The sequence below is a fragment of the Nothobranchius furzeri genome, chromosome 13 (genome assembly GCF_043380555.1).
Source record: "Nothobranchius furzeri strain GRZ-AD chromosome 13, NfurGRZ-RIMD1, whole genome shotgun sequence".
In the NCBI taxonomy this organism is placed as follows: domain Eukaryota; kingdom Metazoa; phylum Chordata; class Actinopteri; order Cyprinodontiformes; family Nothobranchiidae; genus Nothobranchius; species Nothobranchius furzeri.
Genome location: NC_091753.1, coordinates 44,009,058 through 44,027,694, shown reverse-complemented (window position 1 = coordinate 44,027,694; position 18,637 = coordinate 44,009,058). Strand labels below are relative to the sequence as shown.

The 18,637-nt window shown below is 43.2% G+C and overlaps 1 protein-coding gene across 3 annotated transcripts; it reads right to left on the bottom strand.

Annotated features, from left to right (window-relative positions):
• Window positions 1–564: 564 nt before the first annotated feature.
• On the bottom strand, window positions 565–18,252 carry LOC107380208 (high affinity cationic amino acid transporter 1). 3 transcript variants are annotated; one of them, XM_054742634.2, is made up of 12 exons: window positions 18,106–18,252; window positions 9,729–10,143; window positions 9,495–9,653; window positions 9,251–9,422; window positions 9,037–9,170; window positions 8,733–8,955; window positions 8,206–8,345; window positions 6,693–6,795; window positions 6,411–6,616; window positions 6,167–6,318; window positions 4,580–4,688; window positions 565–1,083 (listed from the first exon to the last, which is right to left on the bottom strand). In XM_054742634.2, exons 2-12 carry the CDS (start codon window positions 10,096–10,098, stop codon window positions 929–931), a joined length of 1,923 nt encoding a protein of 640 aa, XP_054598609.2. In that variant the 5' UTR covers window positions 10,099–10,143; window positions 18,106–18,252; the 3' UTR covers window positions 565–928. The 3 variants fall into 3 exon arrangements, with proteins under 3 accessions (XP_054598609.2, XP_070399649.1, XP_070399648.1); XM_070543548.1 differs by lacking the exon at window positions 18,106–18,252 and adding an exon at window positions 15,580–15,664; XM_070543547.1 differs by lacking the exon at window positions 18,106–18,252 and adding an exon at window positions 10,389–10,488.
• Between the last annotated feature and the right edge of the window lie 385 nt (window positions 18,253–18,637).

Sequence of the window (18,637 nt, the reverse complement as noted above, 5' to 3'; positions counted from 1 at the left end):
AAACACTCAGAGTTGTGCTTTCCATCAGTAACCAAGTAAAAGTTTAAAACCACAAAAGCTGCAATAACTGAAACACTTCTTCGTTCAAAAACTGTTTCACTCTTTCAACAATCAGAAGAAACAAAGGAGGCTTGTTGCTAATTAAAGGAAAGTGAAGCTCACGGACCAGAACTAGGGATGCACCGACACCACGCTCGTCCATTGTTAGTATGAGTACTTACAGCCGAGTACTGTAGTTTATCCTCTATAAGCTAAAAACGTACATTATTCTGTCATTTTTATTCGATCTAAATGCTGAGCTGCATCCTACCGGACGTGTCTCAAACAGGAAGTTTGAGCTACTCTGGAAAGTTGACAATCTCTTGGACTAAAATGTTATTTTTCAAATTTCTTTTCGTAGATTTGATTTGGACTTGGTGCAAAATAACAAGAACTGAGTACAATCTCCGACACCAAATGTCTCAGCTGCTCCTTGAGGGAAACGACTACGATAAAATGCCTCGGTGTAGAATGTTTTTTTGTGGTTATTATAGGACTTAACAGCTTGCCATCCTTGCAGCACCTGTGGATCAATCGTTTCCTCGACTACAGTCAAATAGTTGGTTTTGAAGCCGTCGTTCCTGCTGTTTGATGCAAAGCTATCCAAGGCTCTTTTGTTATTGTAGCACAACGCGGCTAAATAAAACGTGCAGACACTTTAAAACAAATATTTCAGGTGTAGCCAAGCCAAACCTGTAAACACTTCCATGTACTGCTTTCCAATACTTTTACTTTATCTTCTTTACAGTTTGCTGCTGTTGTCCGCTGCTGTAACTTAACCAAAAAGTGAGGTGTTATTGGAACGCGTTTACGAGTACACGGCCACGAAATCGGACCGACACTCGATGTTTCTATCGGTACCGGGACCAGAAAAGGACCTCTGGTTTCCTCATAGATCTTCACCGTCTGCGGTGGAGTTCTGGATGTCGTGTAGGAACGCCTCCTTCTCCGTGGTCATGGGCTCCTCTTTGATGGAGGTGTCCAAACTGGTCGTAGCTGCCTCCGCGCTGTTGCGAATCCCGTAACCAAAGTAGATGAAGAAACCTGAAGTTTGTGAAAAAGAATTAATTAAAAGATTTTTTCACGGTTAAGAGAAACTGAGATCAGACTTGGGCAACAGAATCAGGAAGTTGAACCAAAACAACGCCCCCTTGTGGCTTGTTACTAGGGCTGGGACTTTATTAAAAATTTTAATCTAATTAATTAGAGGCTTTGTAATTAATCTAAATTAATCACATTTTAATTGTTCAGGAAAATGTGCTCTCAAAGCAAAACTTTTAATTAAAATTATGAGACAGAGAATCAAACATTAGACATGGTTATTACTGTAAACTAAATCTTTTAATAAAATAATGCATTTTAATTATTCAAATGTCACTGTGTGGTATGAAACAAAACCCAAATCAACTAAAACTGATAATTACTAATAGAAAACACCTGCAAAGGGTCCCTGAGCCTTTAAATAGTCTCTCTGTCTAGTTGAATGACTGAAATAAATTTGACTTTGCACCAGATTCTAATTTTTCCAGTTTCACTTGTTTGTATAATTGGGAGTTTTTAATAGCATTTCTACTCATAATGTAGTAAAAACACATAAATAATAATCCTTCAAAATGACAGTAGAACAGGCACAAATATGATCTAGGACTTAAAATGTACTAACTTTTAACACCTGTCATGTTCTGTGTCCCTTTGTTCCCCAGCCCTCCAGTTCCCACTCCAGGTTCTCCTTTTGTGTTTCATGGCGCCCTCATGTGTCCTTTGTCTGCGTCTTTCCCCATGTGTCTCCTAATGTTTCTCCATCCCTCTCTGGATTCCCTTTTGTGTTCTCTTAGCGCCCTCATGTGTCCTTTGTCTGCATCTCTGTTGTGTGTCTTAAGTTATAGCCACAGCCTCTTGTTCCCCAGTTCATAGTTTGTGTGTCTCAGTATGTGTATGTGTTTGTGTGAGTTCTTCCCTTAGTCTTTAGGTTTAGTTTTGTGTTTTACATAGTGTTAGGTTTATCTGCCCTCCAGTGGTTCTCTTCCCCATCCAGATAATTGTTGTCACCTGCCTTCCCTCCAGCCTCACTCCACACACCTGCTTCCTGTTTCCCTAATTGCTCCTCCCTGTCTATATAAGCCCTCCTTGTCTCTGTGTTCTTGTCGGTCCATTAATGTTTGCTTGTTGTTCTTGTCAGCCTCGTCTCGTTCCTGTTCCTAGCTTCTAGTGATTCCAGTGTTTTCCAGTGTTTCTAGTTCTCTGAAGGTTTTTGATTACTCAGTTTAGATTTTTGGATTTTTTGGTTTGGGCTCCCTGCTTCTTGGACTACTCCTAATAAAGGATTTTATTTTCATCATCCACCTCCTGCCTCGTTCATCTGGTTTTCTGCATTTTTGGGTCCTAAAACATCCTACCACATCAAATCCTGACAACACCAGAGCAGGCATGGCATATTCTGAGAATGATCAGGAACACTAACTGGTTCCAGTTGGATGACTGGAGGATGATGGGATGATAAAAGATCATGGCGAGGAAATAATGATCTGACGAACAGGTGAGCGGACCTTCCTTGCATGGGAAGTGCTGATGTCACGTTAAGAAGGGGATGCTGCAGACCCGCAGATTCACGCCTGCAGCAGCGAATCTGGTGTGATCTCCAGCCTGATCACAACTTCCTCGTTCCTCGCTGCCCCTGATGCACTTGAGCATCCGTCCCTTAGCTGATGACAGCTTCAACACACCTCGCTGCTTAATGATAGTAATGCATGCGATGATGTTTAAACAGTGACTCGTCTCAGAAACATTTAATTCCCCGGCAGAATTGTTTAGAAAATCATCAGAAAAGTTTCAGAGTCTTTCTGTTTTAACTTAAACTTCTGTTTTCAACTTTAAGACACGTTGTCTGTGATTGTTTACAGAGTAGTGAGAACACTTCGTGTTCTCCCAGCGTCAGCCAGGTGCCTCTCGTTTGTCTGACTACTTTCATAAACCACTGTTAGGGCACAGAATTATTCTGTCTGGTGCTTTCAGCGCTGCACAGATGTTACGTAAATGTTAAAAATATAGCTTACCGCAACTTTTGTAAAGTTCCCGTTGCCACCGGGCAGCCGCAGCAGAGACGATCTCTGAAAAATGTCCGCGACACGGACTCCGTTGTTGTCTGGAAGTTTTTCTTTTCCAGGTTAAGAAAAGAGGCGGAAGGGTTTCCTAAATCCTGCATCAGTCCAAGCAAGGCAACTTCTTTCTGTTTTGATTCTGTTTTAGTGCCATTAGCACTGTGCATTGTTGTGTGTGTCAGTGATATTCGGTCTACGAGGAAATCGTGCAATGGCAAAGGTTCCGCCGTGCTCGAAATGCGATTAAATGCGTGAATTTTTTTTAACGCGTCATTTCTTTCTAATTAATTAATCATAATTAAAGCGTTAAAGTCCCGGCCCTACTTGTTACGTTTAAGTCTCAGTCATCATCACACACCGGTGAAATTACACATCTGACCCATCCCCGTGGGGTGCGGTGAGCTGCAGCAGCGGCTGAGCCTTTAGTGTGACCCGACCTGGGATTTGAAACCCGATCTCCCAGTCCCAGGGCGGACACTTGTGTTGGTATAAAAGTTTTAAGCTCCACCCCTCCCACCGCCAGTGTGCGTGTATGGGAGGATGATTGCGTCACAGTGGTGTGAAGCGCCTTGGAGTCCGCTGACTCAGAAAAGCACCAAACGTTCATCGTTTATCCACATAAACAAACAAGACAACCGTGCTTCCAATACAGGTGCTCCGGGAAATTTCTGACACGAATATGACAGGAAAAAAAAGAAGACTTGGTCCTCTCCGTCAGTGTTGTAAAGCACCTTGGGGGGTTCTAGGACTCTAGAAGGCGCTATATCAAATACAGGCCATTTACCATTTAATCTCATCCTCTCCATACAAAATTGGCTCTTTCAGGAATTTGATAAGAGTAACATTTTAAATGTTCATTGTTGCTGCAATTATTTAGATTTCTTTAAACATTTAGATACAATATTGCGGCTGCACAGTGATGCAGTGGTTAGAGCTGTTGCCTTGCAGCAAGAAGGTCCTGGGTTCGCTTCTCGGCCTGGGATCTTTCTGCATAGAGTTTGCATGTTCTCCCTGTGCATGCGTGGGTTCTCTCCGGGTACTCCGGCTTCCTCCCACAGTCCAAAAACATGACTGTTAGGTTGATCGGTCTGTCTAAATTGTCCTTAGGTGTGTGTGTGTGTAAGATTGTTTGTCCTGTGTGTCTCTGAGTTGCCCTGCGATGAACTGGCTCTCTGTCCAGGGTGTACTACCCCGCCTGATTGCCCAAAGACCGCTGGAGATAGGCACCAGCCCCAGCCCCAGCCCCAGCCATCCCCCCCCGACCCCACGTGGACAAAGCAGGCTCAGACATTGGATGGATGGATACAATATTGCAGTTTCCTAAAGGAAACTATAAAACTATAAAAACTCTACAACCTGCGTCCCATAGAGGCATATATAACAAAGATAAATAAATAACAACAGAAGAAGACAGAGAGGCCCCTTCTGATGACCAACGTTACCTAGAATCATCCAGACACCGAAGCGCATCCAGGTTCCTTTATCGAGCTGCATCATCAGGTAAACGTTGACAAACATGCTGATGATGGGAATGAAAGGTAGCAAAGGAACCTGTGGACAGATTATACATTAGAACTGTATAAAAAGAAACACGGATGTTTGATATCGGCTTTTTTTCCCACCGATATCCGACATCCTGATATGGTCTAACTCTTAATTTCTGACACAAATACCAACTGATGCCAACATGCACGGGAAAATGTATTCATTTTAATTCAGCTTTAAAGGTACGGAGGAGGATCGTTTTCTTCCGGGTGGATCATCTGAACCATTAGTCTGCATAACTGTCAATCATTCTGGTGAGGCTTTCACACAACGCCATCGTCGTCCGAGCTCGTTCCTGGGTTCGTTTTCACTTCCTGCTCATTCTGTTTCTGTGTAGAGCGATTCGCCTTTGTCTAATATTCATCTAATAAAATCAGACATCCCTAAAATTAAATATTAAATGATATCTAAGTACAGTAGGTAAATAAAAGCAGGAAAATCAGTGATAATTATAAACAAAAACCACAAAAAAGGTAAATGAACCTTGTATTTTGGAACCTAAATACTCTCAGATGACTTATACAGAGGTCTGAGAAGTGTTATTTTGGTTCTTAGTTTTATGGAGTTTTAGTCTTTAATGATTAAATTAAGTCACAAATGAACTCTGAGCTACTGGAGTGAGTTTCATCTCACCTCGCAGCTTGCACAGGTTTTGCTCAGCAAAACAATAATCATCTTTTTTTACTTTGATAATCACTGAATTGTATAATTAATGCATTTATTGATACTGAACTGTGCACCATTCAACAGATTTCCACAAAAGAAACGTGATTAAATGTGTTAAAAAGCGTCATTTCATCCATTTGTCTTCCCAAAAGCGGGACTTTTTCAGGAGGCACACAGATAAGAAACGTGTTGACATCATCAATATATTTATAAGTAGCTTTTTCACTTATATTTCTAATCGTTCACCTGCTCAATAAGCAATAAGCAATAAGCTGCGTTGAGCGATACACGTTCCCACGACAGAGATGCTCTCTTCTCAGTTTGTTAGTAATTCAGCTTCACATTTAACGTTTGGAAGGGTTGGCTGACGGGAATTTCACAGCTTTCTAAATGACTCCGCTCTCCTAACAGCAGCTCCACTAAGCAGCGGCCAAACACAAAGAGACTGTTTGTAATAAAAGCCTTCAAAAGCAGAGATAACACACAACATTAGAGATAAACTAACAGAGTTAGACACCATTCTAACCGCGCATCGAACAAATCCTCAGCTGAGGTGCAACTTTACGCTTTAATCAATCTCACAGACCCAAAAGCCCAACTTTATCAAAGATCTTAACGGGGCAACAAACATTATAGAAAAAGGCGTTCTACACGGATAAAAGTGCCCGCTGTGATGGGTTGCACTTGTTACAGAACATTAAAAGTTGAGTTTTTAGTAACGTTTCTTTTCCATTTAAAAACTTTTTTAGTACATCCTGACATAAACAACATCTATCTGGCTCTAAACAAGTGCTAAAGTGGTGTGTGTGCACACTCACCTTGAAGGCAAGCTTGGCTCTGCTCTGCGGCTGTCTGGATATTATGAAAGTCAGGATCAGAGAGGCCACAAAGAGAACGCCGAGCACAGACACCGACCAGGATGCAGTTCCACCTTTAACAGCTACGACACTGAAAACACACACCAGAACACCTGGACGGGGGGGGGGGGGGGGGGGGGGGGGGATGATCACAGATTACGATCTTTTGTTCTTTCTTCTCCACAGTGCTATGTGTGATGCTCACCAAGTATGCTGGTGCAGACGTTGACCACACGGCCAGTAAGAGGAGACGGCTCGCTGACTGGAGGAATAATCAGATTTCTGATGTTTAACTCTTCCTCTGACTGGGGTAAGATGTCTGAAATGCCCTCGCTGTAGGACTCGGTGTTGTCGGGTTCGTCCTGGGTGTTGGCCATCTCATAGGCAACGCTCAGCTGCTCAGGCTGGTACCTTTAGGAACCAAAACTTTCAAACATGCACACAGAAACAGCAGATGCTCCTAACGTTTTAGATTCCTAAGGACTACCTGAGCACCAGCACACAGGCGGCAACCAGGGTGTAGGCCAGCAAAGTGCCGATGGACATCAGGTCAACCAGGTCCTTCAGGTCAAGCAGGAAGGCCATCACGGCTGCGGGAAACAACATTAATGAGGAGTGGAGATGTGTACTTAAAGCCACGTGTGATGGCCACCCGTCTCCATCCATCCACAAGGGGGCACTGTTGCATTTGGCTTCATTTAAGCAACATAAATCCAGACCACCAAGGCGGAGGATGTGTGTTCCCCTCTCTGATACAGACCTTCAGGAGTCATAATGCACGTCAGCAAAAAGAATTGGGGAAGGATGAAGGAGTAGGAGGAGGAGGAATGTTCTGGATCCTCACAACAGTTTTCACTCCTAAATCCTGACTGTCAAGATGCTAGAGTCAGCTTTTTAAACTGCGGTGGCTGATTAGTGCAAAACACAATCACTTTTCAAAAAATCCATTTACATAGAAAACACACTCATAAAGTAAAAAAAAAAGACATTTGATAAATTTAATACTTTAGGAAACACCTTTATAATTATTTTATTTTATTTAAGTGTCAAACACAAATGTACACCCCGAAACGCCTTGGGCTTCCTGACAGGGTTGCGGAAGGCGCTTTATAAATAAAGCTTTGATTGATTGATTGATTGATTGAAACGAAACCAGAAAAAACAGTAATGAAAAGGGAATGTCCTCAACTTCCTCAAACACTTCATTAATCCCGTTCTGAGAAGTTGTTTTCCTCGAAGACCATCGTTGGTTTTTGGTCTGTTAAAGGCCCCGTTCACTGAGAAACCGTTGTTCTTTTTAAAGTTCCATCAGTCACTCGGAGTTGCACGAGGACGCTCTACGTAAACGTTTTCTTCAAGCCCCTTCACCAGAAAGAGCTGCAGAAAAGAAACGGAATGGAAAAGAAGTCTGCCCCTTCTACGTCACAGCGTTATTTAGTTTTTATGGCCCCGCCCCCAAGAGCTGAGTGCATCTCAGCGAATAAAAGCTAACATTAGCATTAGCAACTGCACCACATAGCAGAACTCATCAGACTTGTGTTATTTGTGGAGATAAAAACACCAAAGTTGCATTTTTTACCCTAGAAAGAAGAGCAATGGACAAGTCACAATTTAGTTGGCCAATCAGAGGCGAGACGTTTGCATATCATGAATATTAATGAGTAAGACTTCACATCCTGTCATTTTCCACCCCTAGTCCTCCGACTACCTTCTACTTCCTGAAACAGGAGCGCCAGAGCTTTTTTCTACAGACAACAAGTCAGAGGGCATTCATTCCTACTAGAGACCAGAGCAGATTATTGAAATAATGAGAGAAGTAGATATTTAGTGTGTTTTTTAAATGTGTTTTGCACTTCCCAGCAACCGTAGTTAAAGTTAAAAAAACCTGAAGCCATGACGGTCGGATTTTATGCTCCTTCACACATCTGGTGTGCCGAGAGTTCTGATAGATCCTGATAGGAAGCCTGGTCTGTTAGTGGGTTTTAGTTTCGGGGCCTCACCTGCAACTACGCCTGATGTTACTGTAGCTATCAGGGGGGTTTTGGTCCGTGAGCTAATTTTAGCCAAACACTTGAAGAGCAGCCCGTCTTCCGCCATGGCCCAGATCACCCTCGGCATCGGGAACATGGAGCCCAGTAAACTGGAGGAGGGCGGGGGGATCATCCCAATGAGGTGGAACGAACACACACACACACACACACACACACACACAAATGCTTATGTCAAAAAGTGAAGTTAGACTGAACTGAATCATTAAAAAAAACATTTCCAGAGGAAGGAGAAAGCTCTCTAAATGTTTTTGTTATAATAAAACTTGCACATCTTTATTTGTTGAAACTTTTAATCTGACAAGTAAAACACATCATGATTTTTGCCACGTGCTCCATTCTTTAACTCATCTAGCTCAGCTATCAACCAGATAAACGAAGCGTTTCGGGTGTGAATTATTCATGTTAAAGATTCCCGCTGAACAAAAACACGTCCTCGGTGACTTCTCGTGCTGAGAGGCGGCTGGAGACCCACTTACCTCGTCGACAAAGCACATAAAGAGCCAATGGCCACCGCATAAGTGGCTCCCTTCCAGCCCACATAATTAAAGGCTACTGGGAGAGGGCTGCTCTTGTCCAGCATGTAGTACGGCATCATCACTGTGAGAGCCGCCGATACGCCAAAGTACGCCACAAAACAGATGAGCAGAGAGGCCACGATGCCGATAGGAATGGCCCTCTGGGGGTTCTTCACCTCCTCGCCTTAAGTGAACAGAACAAAACTGAATGTGAGATGAGCTGAAAGTGTAATGCACGGTATTACTTTCACGTAGCCCCCCTCACCTGTAGTAGCGATGCAGTCAAACCCTACGAAGGCGTAAAAGCAGGTGGCTGCGCCTGAGAGGACTCCAGTCCAGCCAAAAGGCATGAAACCGCCGTCACCAAGACGCTCCTTTTTATTCAAGTCATACGACACGCTGAAAGGAAAACCAAACAATGCTTGAATACTCGATAATCAACTTGAACAGAGAATACGTTTTAGAAGACCGATCCCTACTTGAGGCTGGAGTTTCCCGTGGTGTTGAAGACCTCTTTGGGGTCCAGATACCAGTTACTAAGGTTCCCTTTAACCAATCCAGCGATGACCACGAACAGCAGCACCAGTACGTTGATGCAAGTGAACACTTTGTTAACCAAGGCCGATTCTTTCACCCCAAACGCAAGAAGTCCTGTAAACCAGACAATCTTTCTATCAAATCATTAATAATCATTAAAACAGACAAAGCTGCCATGCTCCAGACCTGTCAGACTGAGAATGATGACGACAGCAAAGACGTCCGGATACTCCGCCAGGATTCCCGGTGCGTTCATGGTCATGTACTGTTTGAAAAAGTTCTCTATGTGCTTCCCGATCAGCTCATCAAAGGTCGCGCTCCACGCCCGAGCCACGCTCGAAGTCCCTGAACAAAGAAAAGTCCTCACGTTGAAACCCAGTGGAGATTAGCGTCTAACTCGTCTCCTGGTCGGATTCTCACCAATAACGTAGGAGAGGATCAGGTTCCAGCCTGTGATGAACGCCCACAGTTCTCCGACTGTCACGTAGCTGTACAGGTAAGCCGAGCCCGTCCTGGGGACGCGTGCTCCAAACTCGGCGTAGCACAGGCCGGCCAACACTGATGCCATGGCGGCGATGAGAAACGAGAGGACAATGGCGGGTCCGGAGGTGTCGCGGGCGACGGCACCGGCAAGCACGTAGACACCGGCGCCTAGCGTGCTGCCGACGCCCAGAGCCACCAGGTCGAACGTGTTGAGGCATCGTGCCAACCGGGACTCCTCCGCGCTGCAGTCCACCACCTTCACCCGCAGGAGCTGCTTCCCAAATTCTTTTAACGCTGCCAGAATCATCGTCCCTCGTAGTCCGAACCAAAGGTTCGAAAATAAACATAAAACCTGTTAAAAGGGGAGAAAAGGTGTTAGGATTACAAATTAGGGTTATTTTCATTTCACTGAGTCACATTTATCATCATGAGAGGAACCAATGTGTAATTTAACTTCATGAATACCCACTAATAAGGTGATTAGGTCAGAAAAAAGACTTTGATCATTTATTAGAGATAAAAATTTTAGAAAGTGGAATTTTCGTTTTTCATGTCAAAAAATATAAATAAAACAGGGAACGCTATAGAAGTACTCACATCTGCAGCACAGAACAACACAGAGACCTCAGTCTTCAGTGATTGACTCAGTTTTTCTGTTTTGGCCTATACCCCCCCCCCCCCCATACACACACACACACACAAAAATCCTCCTTCTGTAGAGAATAAAGGATCCGATTCATTTAGACGAGCAGCAACAAGACGTGCCGTAGTTTGATCTGACATGTGACTGATGCCTTTGTGTACAAAGGATTCTGCCATTTGGTTCACAAATAGAACTGTGACATCACATGACCTCAGAGGCAGCTGCACCCCCCACCCCCAACACACACACACACACACACACACACACACACACACACACACACACACACACACACACACACACACACACTTAAAATATCCTTGTCATGTAAATCTTTGCATGAGATTTAATAAATTCCCACAAAAGATGAAATGTGAATATTTTCCACAGGGACAGAGATCTAAACTTTTTTTTAACCACACAGAAAATATTTGTGGGATGAACGAACTTCAGTCGCAGCTTAAAACAGTTCTGAGCTGTGTGTGGAGGTCAAGATGACCTGACCTGACGAGCGTGTGCCAAAAAAACAAGTGGAAATGCAAAGGAGCATTTTTCACCATCGATTAAAGGTTGAAATGAAACTGTGATACGAAGGGGACGTGTCCTCATATGATCAGACAAAAAGGAAGTGATTAACAGCCGGGAGGCTCTGCTGCAAAATGGGCATGATGTGGCAGGCCGAGGGTGGGCAGGAAGGGGCCCTGCCCTCCTCTCGGCCAATCACAGGGCATAACACACTCATGAATCACCAGAGGTGTGTGGGTAAATTTGGAACGGCAGTAAGTCATGTTCTCACAATACTAATAAACTAAACACACACTAACCGTGATAGAAAAACATTTTACTCAAACACTCTTCTGCCTGCAGTAGATGAACAGTTTAAAGAAACCGGCTATATGAACCAAAGGCTAATCTGAATGAGGCTAGCTAGAAGGTGTTTTTGCGGTATTAAAACAACTTTACATGTACAAAACTATAGTGTGTGTTTAAAATTTTAAAGTTAATTCAGAATGCTTAAATTTGACTATCTGACCCTGTTCCATGGCATAAGGTCATCTTTCCTAATTTATATTTCCCCTAAGTCCTTTCCCTGGCCCAGTTAAACCAATTATTTAAACAAGCCTAAAGTGGTGACCAATAGAGTTGCGTTTACGCATGAGGAAGTTGTCGATCAATGAGAATGCAACCCATTTCCCAGCATGCACTACGGGGTGACACATTAGCTTAGCACGCCAACCCTAGCTTCAGTGCTAACCTGATCTCAAGGGGCAAACTCCACCTGCAGAAAGTGAAGCAAACACGGAACTGATCAAAACTGCAGTTCCCCCCTCAACCACTAGGGGCTGGCTCTAGAAAGGAGCAGGTTCTCATTGACTCCCATGTTAAAAATGCCAACTTCACAGCAGAAATAAACATGTTTACAGCCTGGACAACAAAAACATTTTAGGTTTAATAGATCAAGTTTGCCATCATGACAACTCTGAGGGGGTGAATTTTTTCATCAGGTAGAAAGTATGTATAATCAGAGTGGCCTGCTTTTGATTGACATGTAGCAGATGTGCCAGCAGTACTAAAGCTAGCAGTTTTCCCTCCTGCTTGTTCTAGAGAAGGCCTCAGCCTCTGTCTCACATTAAAAACCTAGAAAACAGAAGGCAGCAGATTCACTGAACTGCTGTCTTCTGGCTAAAAGTGCCCGCCAACATCTGTTAGCTCAGTTAGCTCATAGCTACATCATCGCAGAGGTTCTTTTAGTCAGTCATCCTCACAGCTCTGCTTTCAGCTCTATTTTTGTTTTTTTGCTGGAGCATAAAGGCACGTAACGTAGTCAAGATGGTGGTGGGAGGCACCCATTGGGCTTCAATTCTGCTCTTCAGAAACATCAGACGGCAAAGCAAAGGGTTTGTCCATTATTTCTACAGTAAATGCTTCACCTGCGTTGAATTAATGTCAGTCAGAAAACGTATACCTAACTGTAGAAAAAGAGGGAGGTAAATGTAAAAGGGATTCGTCTTTTGGGTGCCGGAGCTAAATTATTAGCATAGCGTTTAACCATATGCTACACCTAAATGTGGTTTTGCAGTCATAGCGTTAACAGGGGTGTGCTGCGTGAGAGCATGCACAAGAGGGGGACTTGCCTTGTTTGCGTGAGAAATTGGGGGTGTGGCGTGAGAGCGTGTGAAGGCAGTAAGATGCAAGTGTCTCACACTCAATGTGTGAGAGTTGGTAGGCCTGGTGCTAGCATCACAAGTGCCGGTTTCCTGATGGTTTTAGATGTTACCCTGATTGAACACGAGTGATTAGCAGCTCCTGCAGAACCCAATAAAGGCTGAGGATATAAATCAGGCTTGTCTGAGCAGGAATATATTGAAAACTTTTTTCCTCCTTTAGCGCTGCTGGTAGGCGATGTGGCTTTTAGTTCCTCCCAGAGGGAGCAGGGATGACAGCTAGCCGTTCAGATTTCCAAATCACCTCCTTTCCTTGATTACGTCAAAGACCAGAGCTTTAAGGAAATTACAAAAAGGACTGGAATTTTGGAATATCCATGAAATGTGACTTATAACTACAAAAATGTTATAGAAAAGCATGAGGATGGGTACCGAATTCGGTACTTTTTAAGGTACCGACCGAATTCCACAGTACCGACCGAGCACCGATTCACTTCATTTGAAACGGTGCCTCGTTTCAGTACCCGTCCAACGAGAACTTGCCTAGACAGCTGCGCATGCGCAAGAGCGTTATGTCATCGGTCGCTGCGAGCCAGTCGTAAACAGAGCAGCATGGTAGAAAGAACGAAAGCTAAATCTTGCGTCCACTTCACTAAATGTGATGGGTAACTGGGTGATGATAAAACCAGCGACAACGATCTAAGTGAGACATCCTCATCTTAATCTGCTCTGGTAGGTAAATACAATGTTTAAGATAACGTTAGCTTGATTTGTTAGCTTCCGTTTCACTAATGGTGCGTTCGCTTTCTCCTCGGAACTCCGAAACTCAGACTAGAAGAACATGAACGCGCTCTGAAGTTTGGCTTCACTTTACTAAATGCGACAGGTGATTGGGTGAAGATGAAACCAGTGACAATGATTTAAGTGTGAGGCATCATCGTTTAAATCTGCTCCAGCAGTTAAATAAACTGTTTAAGATAACGTTAGCTTGATATGTTAGCTTCCTATGCCACCATTGTTATCATCTAATGGTGCGCTCGCTTTCTCCTCGGAAATTCTAACTTCCCAGTAGGAAAAATCAATTGAAAAAGGATGGTAAAAGGAATGAAGATACACAGTAAATTTAGTTCATAGTAAAGATGTTTGCTTCAGTTTAATTATCAACTTATAAAACTACAAGGACGATGTTAAAATACAGTTGTATGTTATTTATCGTGATATTTATCAAATATGGTTATATATTGAGAAAAATATATATTTAATTATAAAAGAGAATTACAAATATTAAACACTCAAAAGTATCGAAAATTGGTACCGTTAAGTACCGGTGTCGATTCGTAGGTACCGGGAATTAGTACCGGATCGGTTCAAATGTCAAAGGTACCCATCCCTAAGCATGACGTTTAGTGAAATATTCGTATGTGCCCCCTGATTGGCTGTTAGAATGTTTGTTTGCCTTTTCTACAAATTGAGGTTATTCAAAAATTTATATCAAGAGAGATATTAACTGATGATAAACAATATGATGACACATCTTTAGAAACACACGTCTTCAGATTTGAACTTCAAACTTTTGGTGGACTGACAAATATTTGCTGCATTAGAAATGCCGTTTTCATCACATTTAACACACACAAAACCAGCCCTTTCTATATAAACACATTCAAGAGCAAATCACCCCCTATAGTCTTTACTCCCATTTCCTGTTTGAAAAATGCCTGGCAGACTGAGGGCGAAGCCTCCAACAAATACACACAACAGCATTGTGACATCATATGTACGAGTAGGGCTGGGCAATAAAACGGAAATGTATTGTTATAGAAATTTCTGATTCTTATTGTGATCATTTTTCCCATGTCAGTAAATTTGATCATAAAAAATTTAAAAGATATGTGTAGGTTGGCAACATTCAAGTCCCTTTAAGAAGCTGTACCGCCTTGAGTCACGTAAAAATGTGACTCAACGTAACACACGTGGCAGCCCCATCTAGTGGACAGCTTTAGTTTCTGTGCATACCTGTAGTTATCGTCCACTTATCGAGGTGAAATCCTAAATATATTGTGATATTGATTTTAGGCCATATCACCCAGCCCTAAGTACCAGCTAACATCATAGGGTACTTCTTAGCCAATAGCTATGCAGATTTGAATTCAAATGTAGTGCAAAGTTTTTACCTGAAGAGAGCGCAACACTGACAGTTTTAGGCAGAATATTTAAATTTGAACTAAGATGAAGTAAAGTGTCAGATTATTGACTACACATGTCAACAGCTCGATTAGACATTTATAGTTTATCAGCAAAAAAAGTTGATTTCGGGGTGACTTGCTCTCTAACAAAAGATTGAAAATTGACTTTCAATTTTCCATCTATACTTAATAAAACCGCACACTCACTTCAATTACAGCTTTCTTTGGCCCAAATTATAAGGAGAAGAAACCATTTTTGAAGATCATAAAGCTCTCGATGTACAAAAAACTTTTCTTGATGGAAAAGCGGGAAAACAAAAATCATAAAACATAAAACTTAATGGAAATAAACAACCATGGTAATCATTATTCTTCAGCTAAACCCTCTACACTGGAATTCAACTTCCTTGTTCTCTAATATTACTCATTTTAAATAAGTTTGAGTTAGAACATTTAAAAAGATAACTATAAATGAGTGAATCAAGAATAACAGATAAATTAAGTTGAGATGAGAGAAAAATCAATGTTCAAAGTAATTAAAATGTCAAAAATCTAATTAATCTTGTGTCAAAATAACTTTTGTTTTAAAACCTGAAGAAAAAAATCTTGTATTTTTACCGTTTTCCTTCTTCAAACACATAAAAAGCAACAAATTTTCTGTTTCTTGGCAAGTGGCTACACTGCTCTTTATAACACTTAATTACTTTCTTGAAATCATTTGCATTTATTTGAAGAACATTGTTAAAACAGGATTTTTAACTCTATGAAAAAAATGGTAGTTTTTTTTAACAAACCCGTTTGAAGATGTGAGTCAACAGAATCACACAGAGGCACAAAACTCCCCCTTTTTGTTTAGTTTGTTATGAAGGTCACAGAAAGAAATGGCAACCCAAATCCGTGTTCAACAGAAGTGTGAAGCCTGGTGGTGCCAAATTTAACCAGCCTGTTAATCACCTGCTGATTGAAATCAGGTGTGTTGAAACAAACGTGCTGGTTACCGGCCCTAGAGGCTTGGAATTGAACAGCCCTGCCATACGTCCCATATACAAAGATGCACGTAATGGCGGGGTGTCTAATTTATAAAACATAGCATAGAATCCTTAGTAAAACCGTACTTAATGTGGCAAGTATGAAGGGAAGGGTAGAGGGCCCGTAGGTTAAAAAGATCACAATGGGAACAGATGGTTTCTTTCAGATAAACAAATCTTTATTAAAAATCTAAGCTAAAAACCATACAGGTGGAGTTTACGGGCTTGGCGTTCAATTCTCTCCAGTTAGTCCACAGGAAGTAACCACGTTGACCTAGGGCCAACGAATGCTAGAGGACGTTAAACCGACCAAACTTAGACACACCAAACACACCAACTAATAATCAAACATAAAAAATACTGTCATACACAGACGAAATCGGGATACTTCCTTTCAACCCTGTGAGCGTTCTGGTGGTTGCCCCGGCAACCAGGCGTCTGACGCCGACAACTAATTAACATCAATCACTGTAGGTAGGCGAAACAAATCCATACGGACAGAACAGCAGTGAGGAGTCCTCTGGGCCCACAACCGGCTCTAGAGAGGAGATTGGTCGCGGCGGGATGGCGAGATGGAGCAGCAGGAGGGCCAGTGCACCGCTGACGCCGTCAAACGCTCCGCTACTCTGGGTGGCACCGCTGCGGGCAAAGCTGAATAGAATAGTGGCTCTCGGCACACAGACGGGCAGCCACACTGCAAACAAACAAACTGGCATGGTCCCTCTGGATCAGTTCAACCCACCCCAATCAGAGGCAAAGACTTATGGTCGTAGCGCGGCTGAGTCAGACCAGCCTTAATACGGCTGCCACACACACACGGGCAGAGATCTGATTAGGAGTACCTGGGTGCAGTTTAACGCTGTAACAGCATATGCAGCTCCAGTCTGCGATCACACGATACCAAACACATTAAGATGGAGCAACGAGCATTAGCTAATGCCGCACAAGCAACACAGGAGGGAGAGTACTCAAAATCGCTGCTTGTAGTTGGAGTCTCAACACACACTAGCACCTGAGGTGTCACACAAGAGCTGTCCTGCTGGAGGAGCCTTTTATTGGATGGCTCGCCCTGCCCCGCTATCTGTCTAATGCGAGCCACCTGCCTATTTACTGAGATGGGACCAGACCGGAACTGTCTGTCCCATCACATTGAGCTCAGCAAAAAATTTGTACTTACGCCAAGTAGGTTTGTGACCTATAAAACATGAAGTACGCATGTACGCTTCATAAATCAGAAACTTTCTAGGAATTTGCTCAGCTGTTTCTGAGTCACATCCCGCCCTCAACACGCCCACTTTCTGCCATAAATGGTCAATGCAAAGTGCCTTGTGGATCTCATGCATATATATATATATATAAGCCTGCTCGTTGCAGCATTTCACCATTAGCGATTGCTACCGCAGATCACGGAAGCACAACTTCACTGAAGCAGAAATTGAGGTACTTGTGGGTGAGGTGGAGAAATGAAAGGAAGTGCGTTTGCAAAACAAATAAGAGAAAATCCACAGAGTGGCAAAGCGTTGCTGAAGCCGTCAATGCTGTGAGTTCTTCAGAGAGATCTGTGGCGGATATATTAAAAAAAAAAGGTCCAATCAGGATTCGATCCCCGGACTTCAGAGTGAGAGTCACACACATTAACCAGTCAGCCAAACAGCCATGACCAAGTAGCCAGGGCGCATGATCAATCGGGTCACAGCGACAGGACGCTCCCACTGTCACAGACACATGAAATTCTGCCTCAATCTGTCCCTTGCTGATATTCAGGTCCTTAGTCAACTTAAAGTAGCACACATTGATGAGGCCCATAAATCTCAGTCATAAATAAATAAGTCATAAATTTAGCTCATACTTTTATTTTTAGATTACTCAAAGTACAAAGTCTGATGAAGATAAATTTAAGAAAACTACAAAAGTTTTCTAGATTTAGATTATTTCATGAGTTAAACTAAGAGTTCATGCGGGTTCACCCCAAGCGCTGCGCTCCTATAAAAGGCAATGCTTCACTTCCTGCTGAAGCTCGGTCTTTTAAAAGTGTAAACATCAACACAACGGCTCCACAGCTGCCTCCAGACAGGAGCCTGTTGCACATTTGCGCCGCTTTCGCCTCTTTTAAAGTCTGCTCATGTGGGGAGAAGCTTCTCCGAATTGCCTGAAAGTTTTATTGCATCAGCCGGACGATCCTTCCGCCTCTGGTCGGTCCATGTGCTGCTTCCTCCGGGCTCAGAGGAAGCCACGCTGCTGCTGCAGCTGCTTTCACCCCGCTGATAAAATAATCACAAACTTTTTACTTACGTCAAAACAAGTCCCAAACAGCTCCTGGGTTTCACACACGCGTGGCTTTGGATGGATTTCCCCCTCCTAATGACGCACGCTCGGACAGAGGCGCGCGCGCGGCAGCAGCAGCAGCGGCAGCAGCAGCAGCACTCCTGGGCCCCTATAGGCCCCGCCCACCCAGCTGCGTGTGGCTCCACCTTTGTGATCCACCTGCAAAGCTGGACCAGAACCACTAGATGGCGATCGTCACAAGTCAGTGCTCCTTAACATCCTCCCGAGGATCTCTCTGAGGCATCCTGGGTGGAGATCAGAGGCAGCATACCCTCCGGCCATGTCTCAATTTTAAAATTATCCTCCCAGCCCATCATCAGTATGCATAACCTGACACATTTCCCTGCTGTTCCTGCAGTGCTACATTGATTATAGATTTCGTGTGAAGTTGTAAAAGAGGCTGAGGGGGGAAACAGACCATCCTCTGAGCTTCCTGCTGTGTCCGAGTGCTGGAGATCCTCTTATCCCAGCCTAGATCTTCTTAGAGAACACTAACCTA

Coding starts and splice junctions, on each gene's coding strand:
- LOC107380208 (XM_054742634.2), bottom strand. CDS start 10,098: ATGATTCTGGCAGCGTTAAAAGAATTTGGGAAGCAGCTCCTGCGGGTG. Junction 6,796..8,205: donor AACATCAGGCGTAGTTGCAG/GTGAGGCCCCGA, acceptor TGTTTCCCGCAG/CCGTGATGGCCTTCCTGCTT. Junction 4,689..6,166: donor GAGCCAAGCTTGCCTTCAAG/GTGAGTGTGCAC, acceptor ATCTGTCCACAG/GTTCCTTTGCTACCTTTCAT.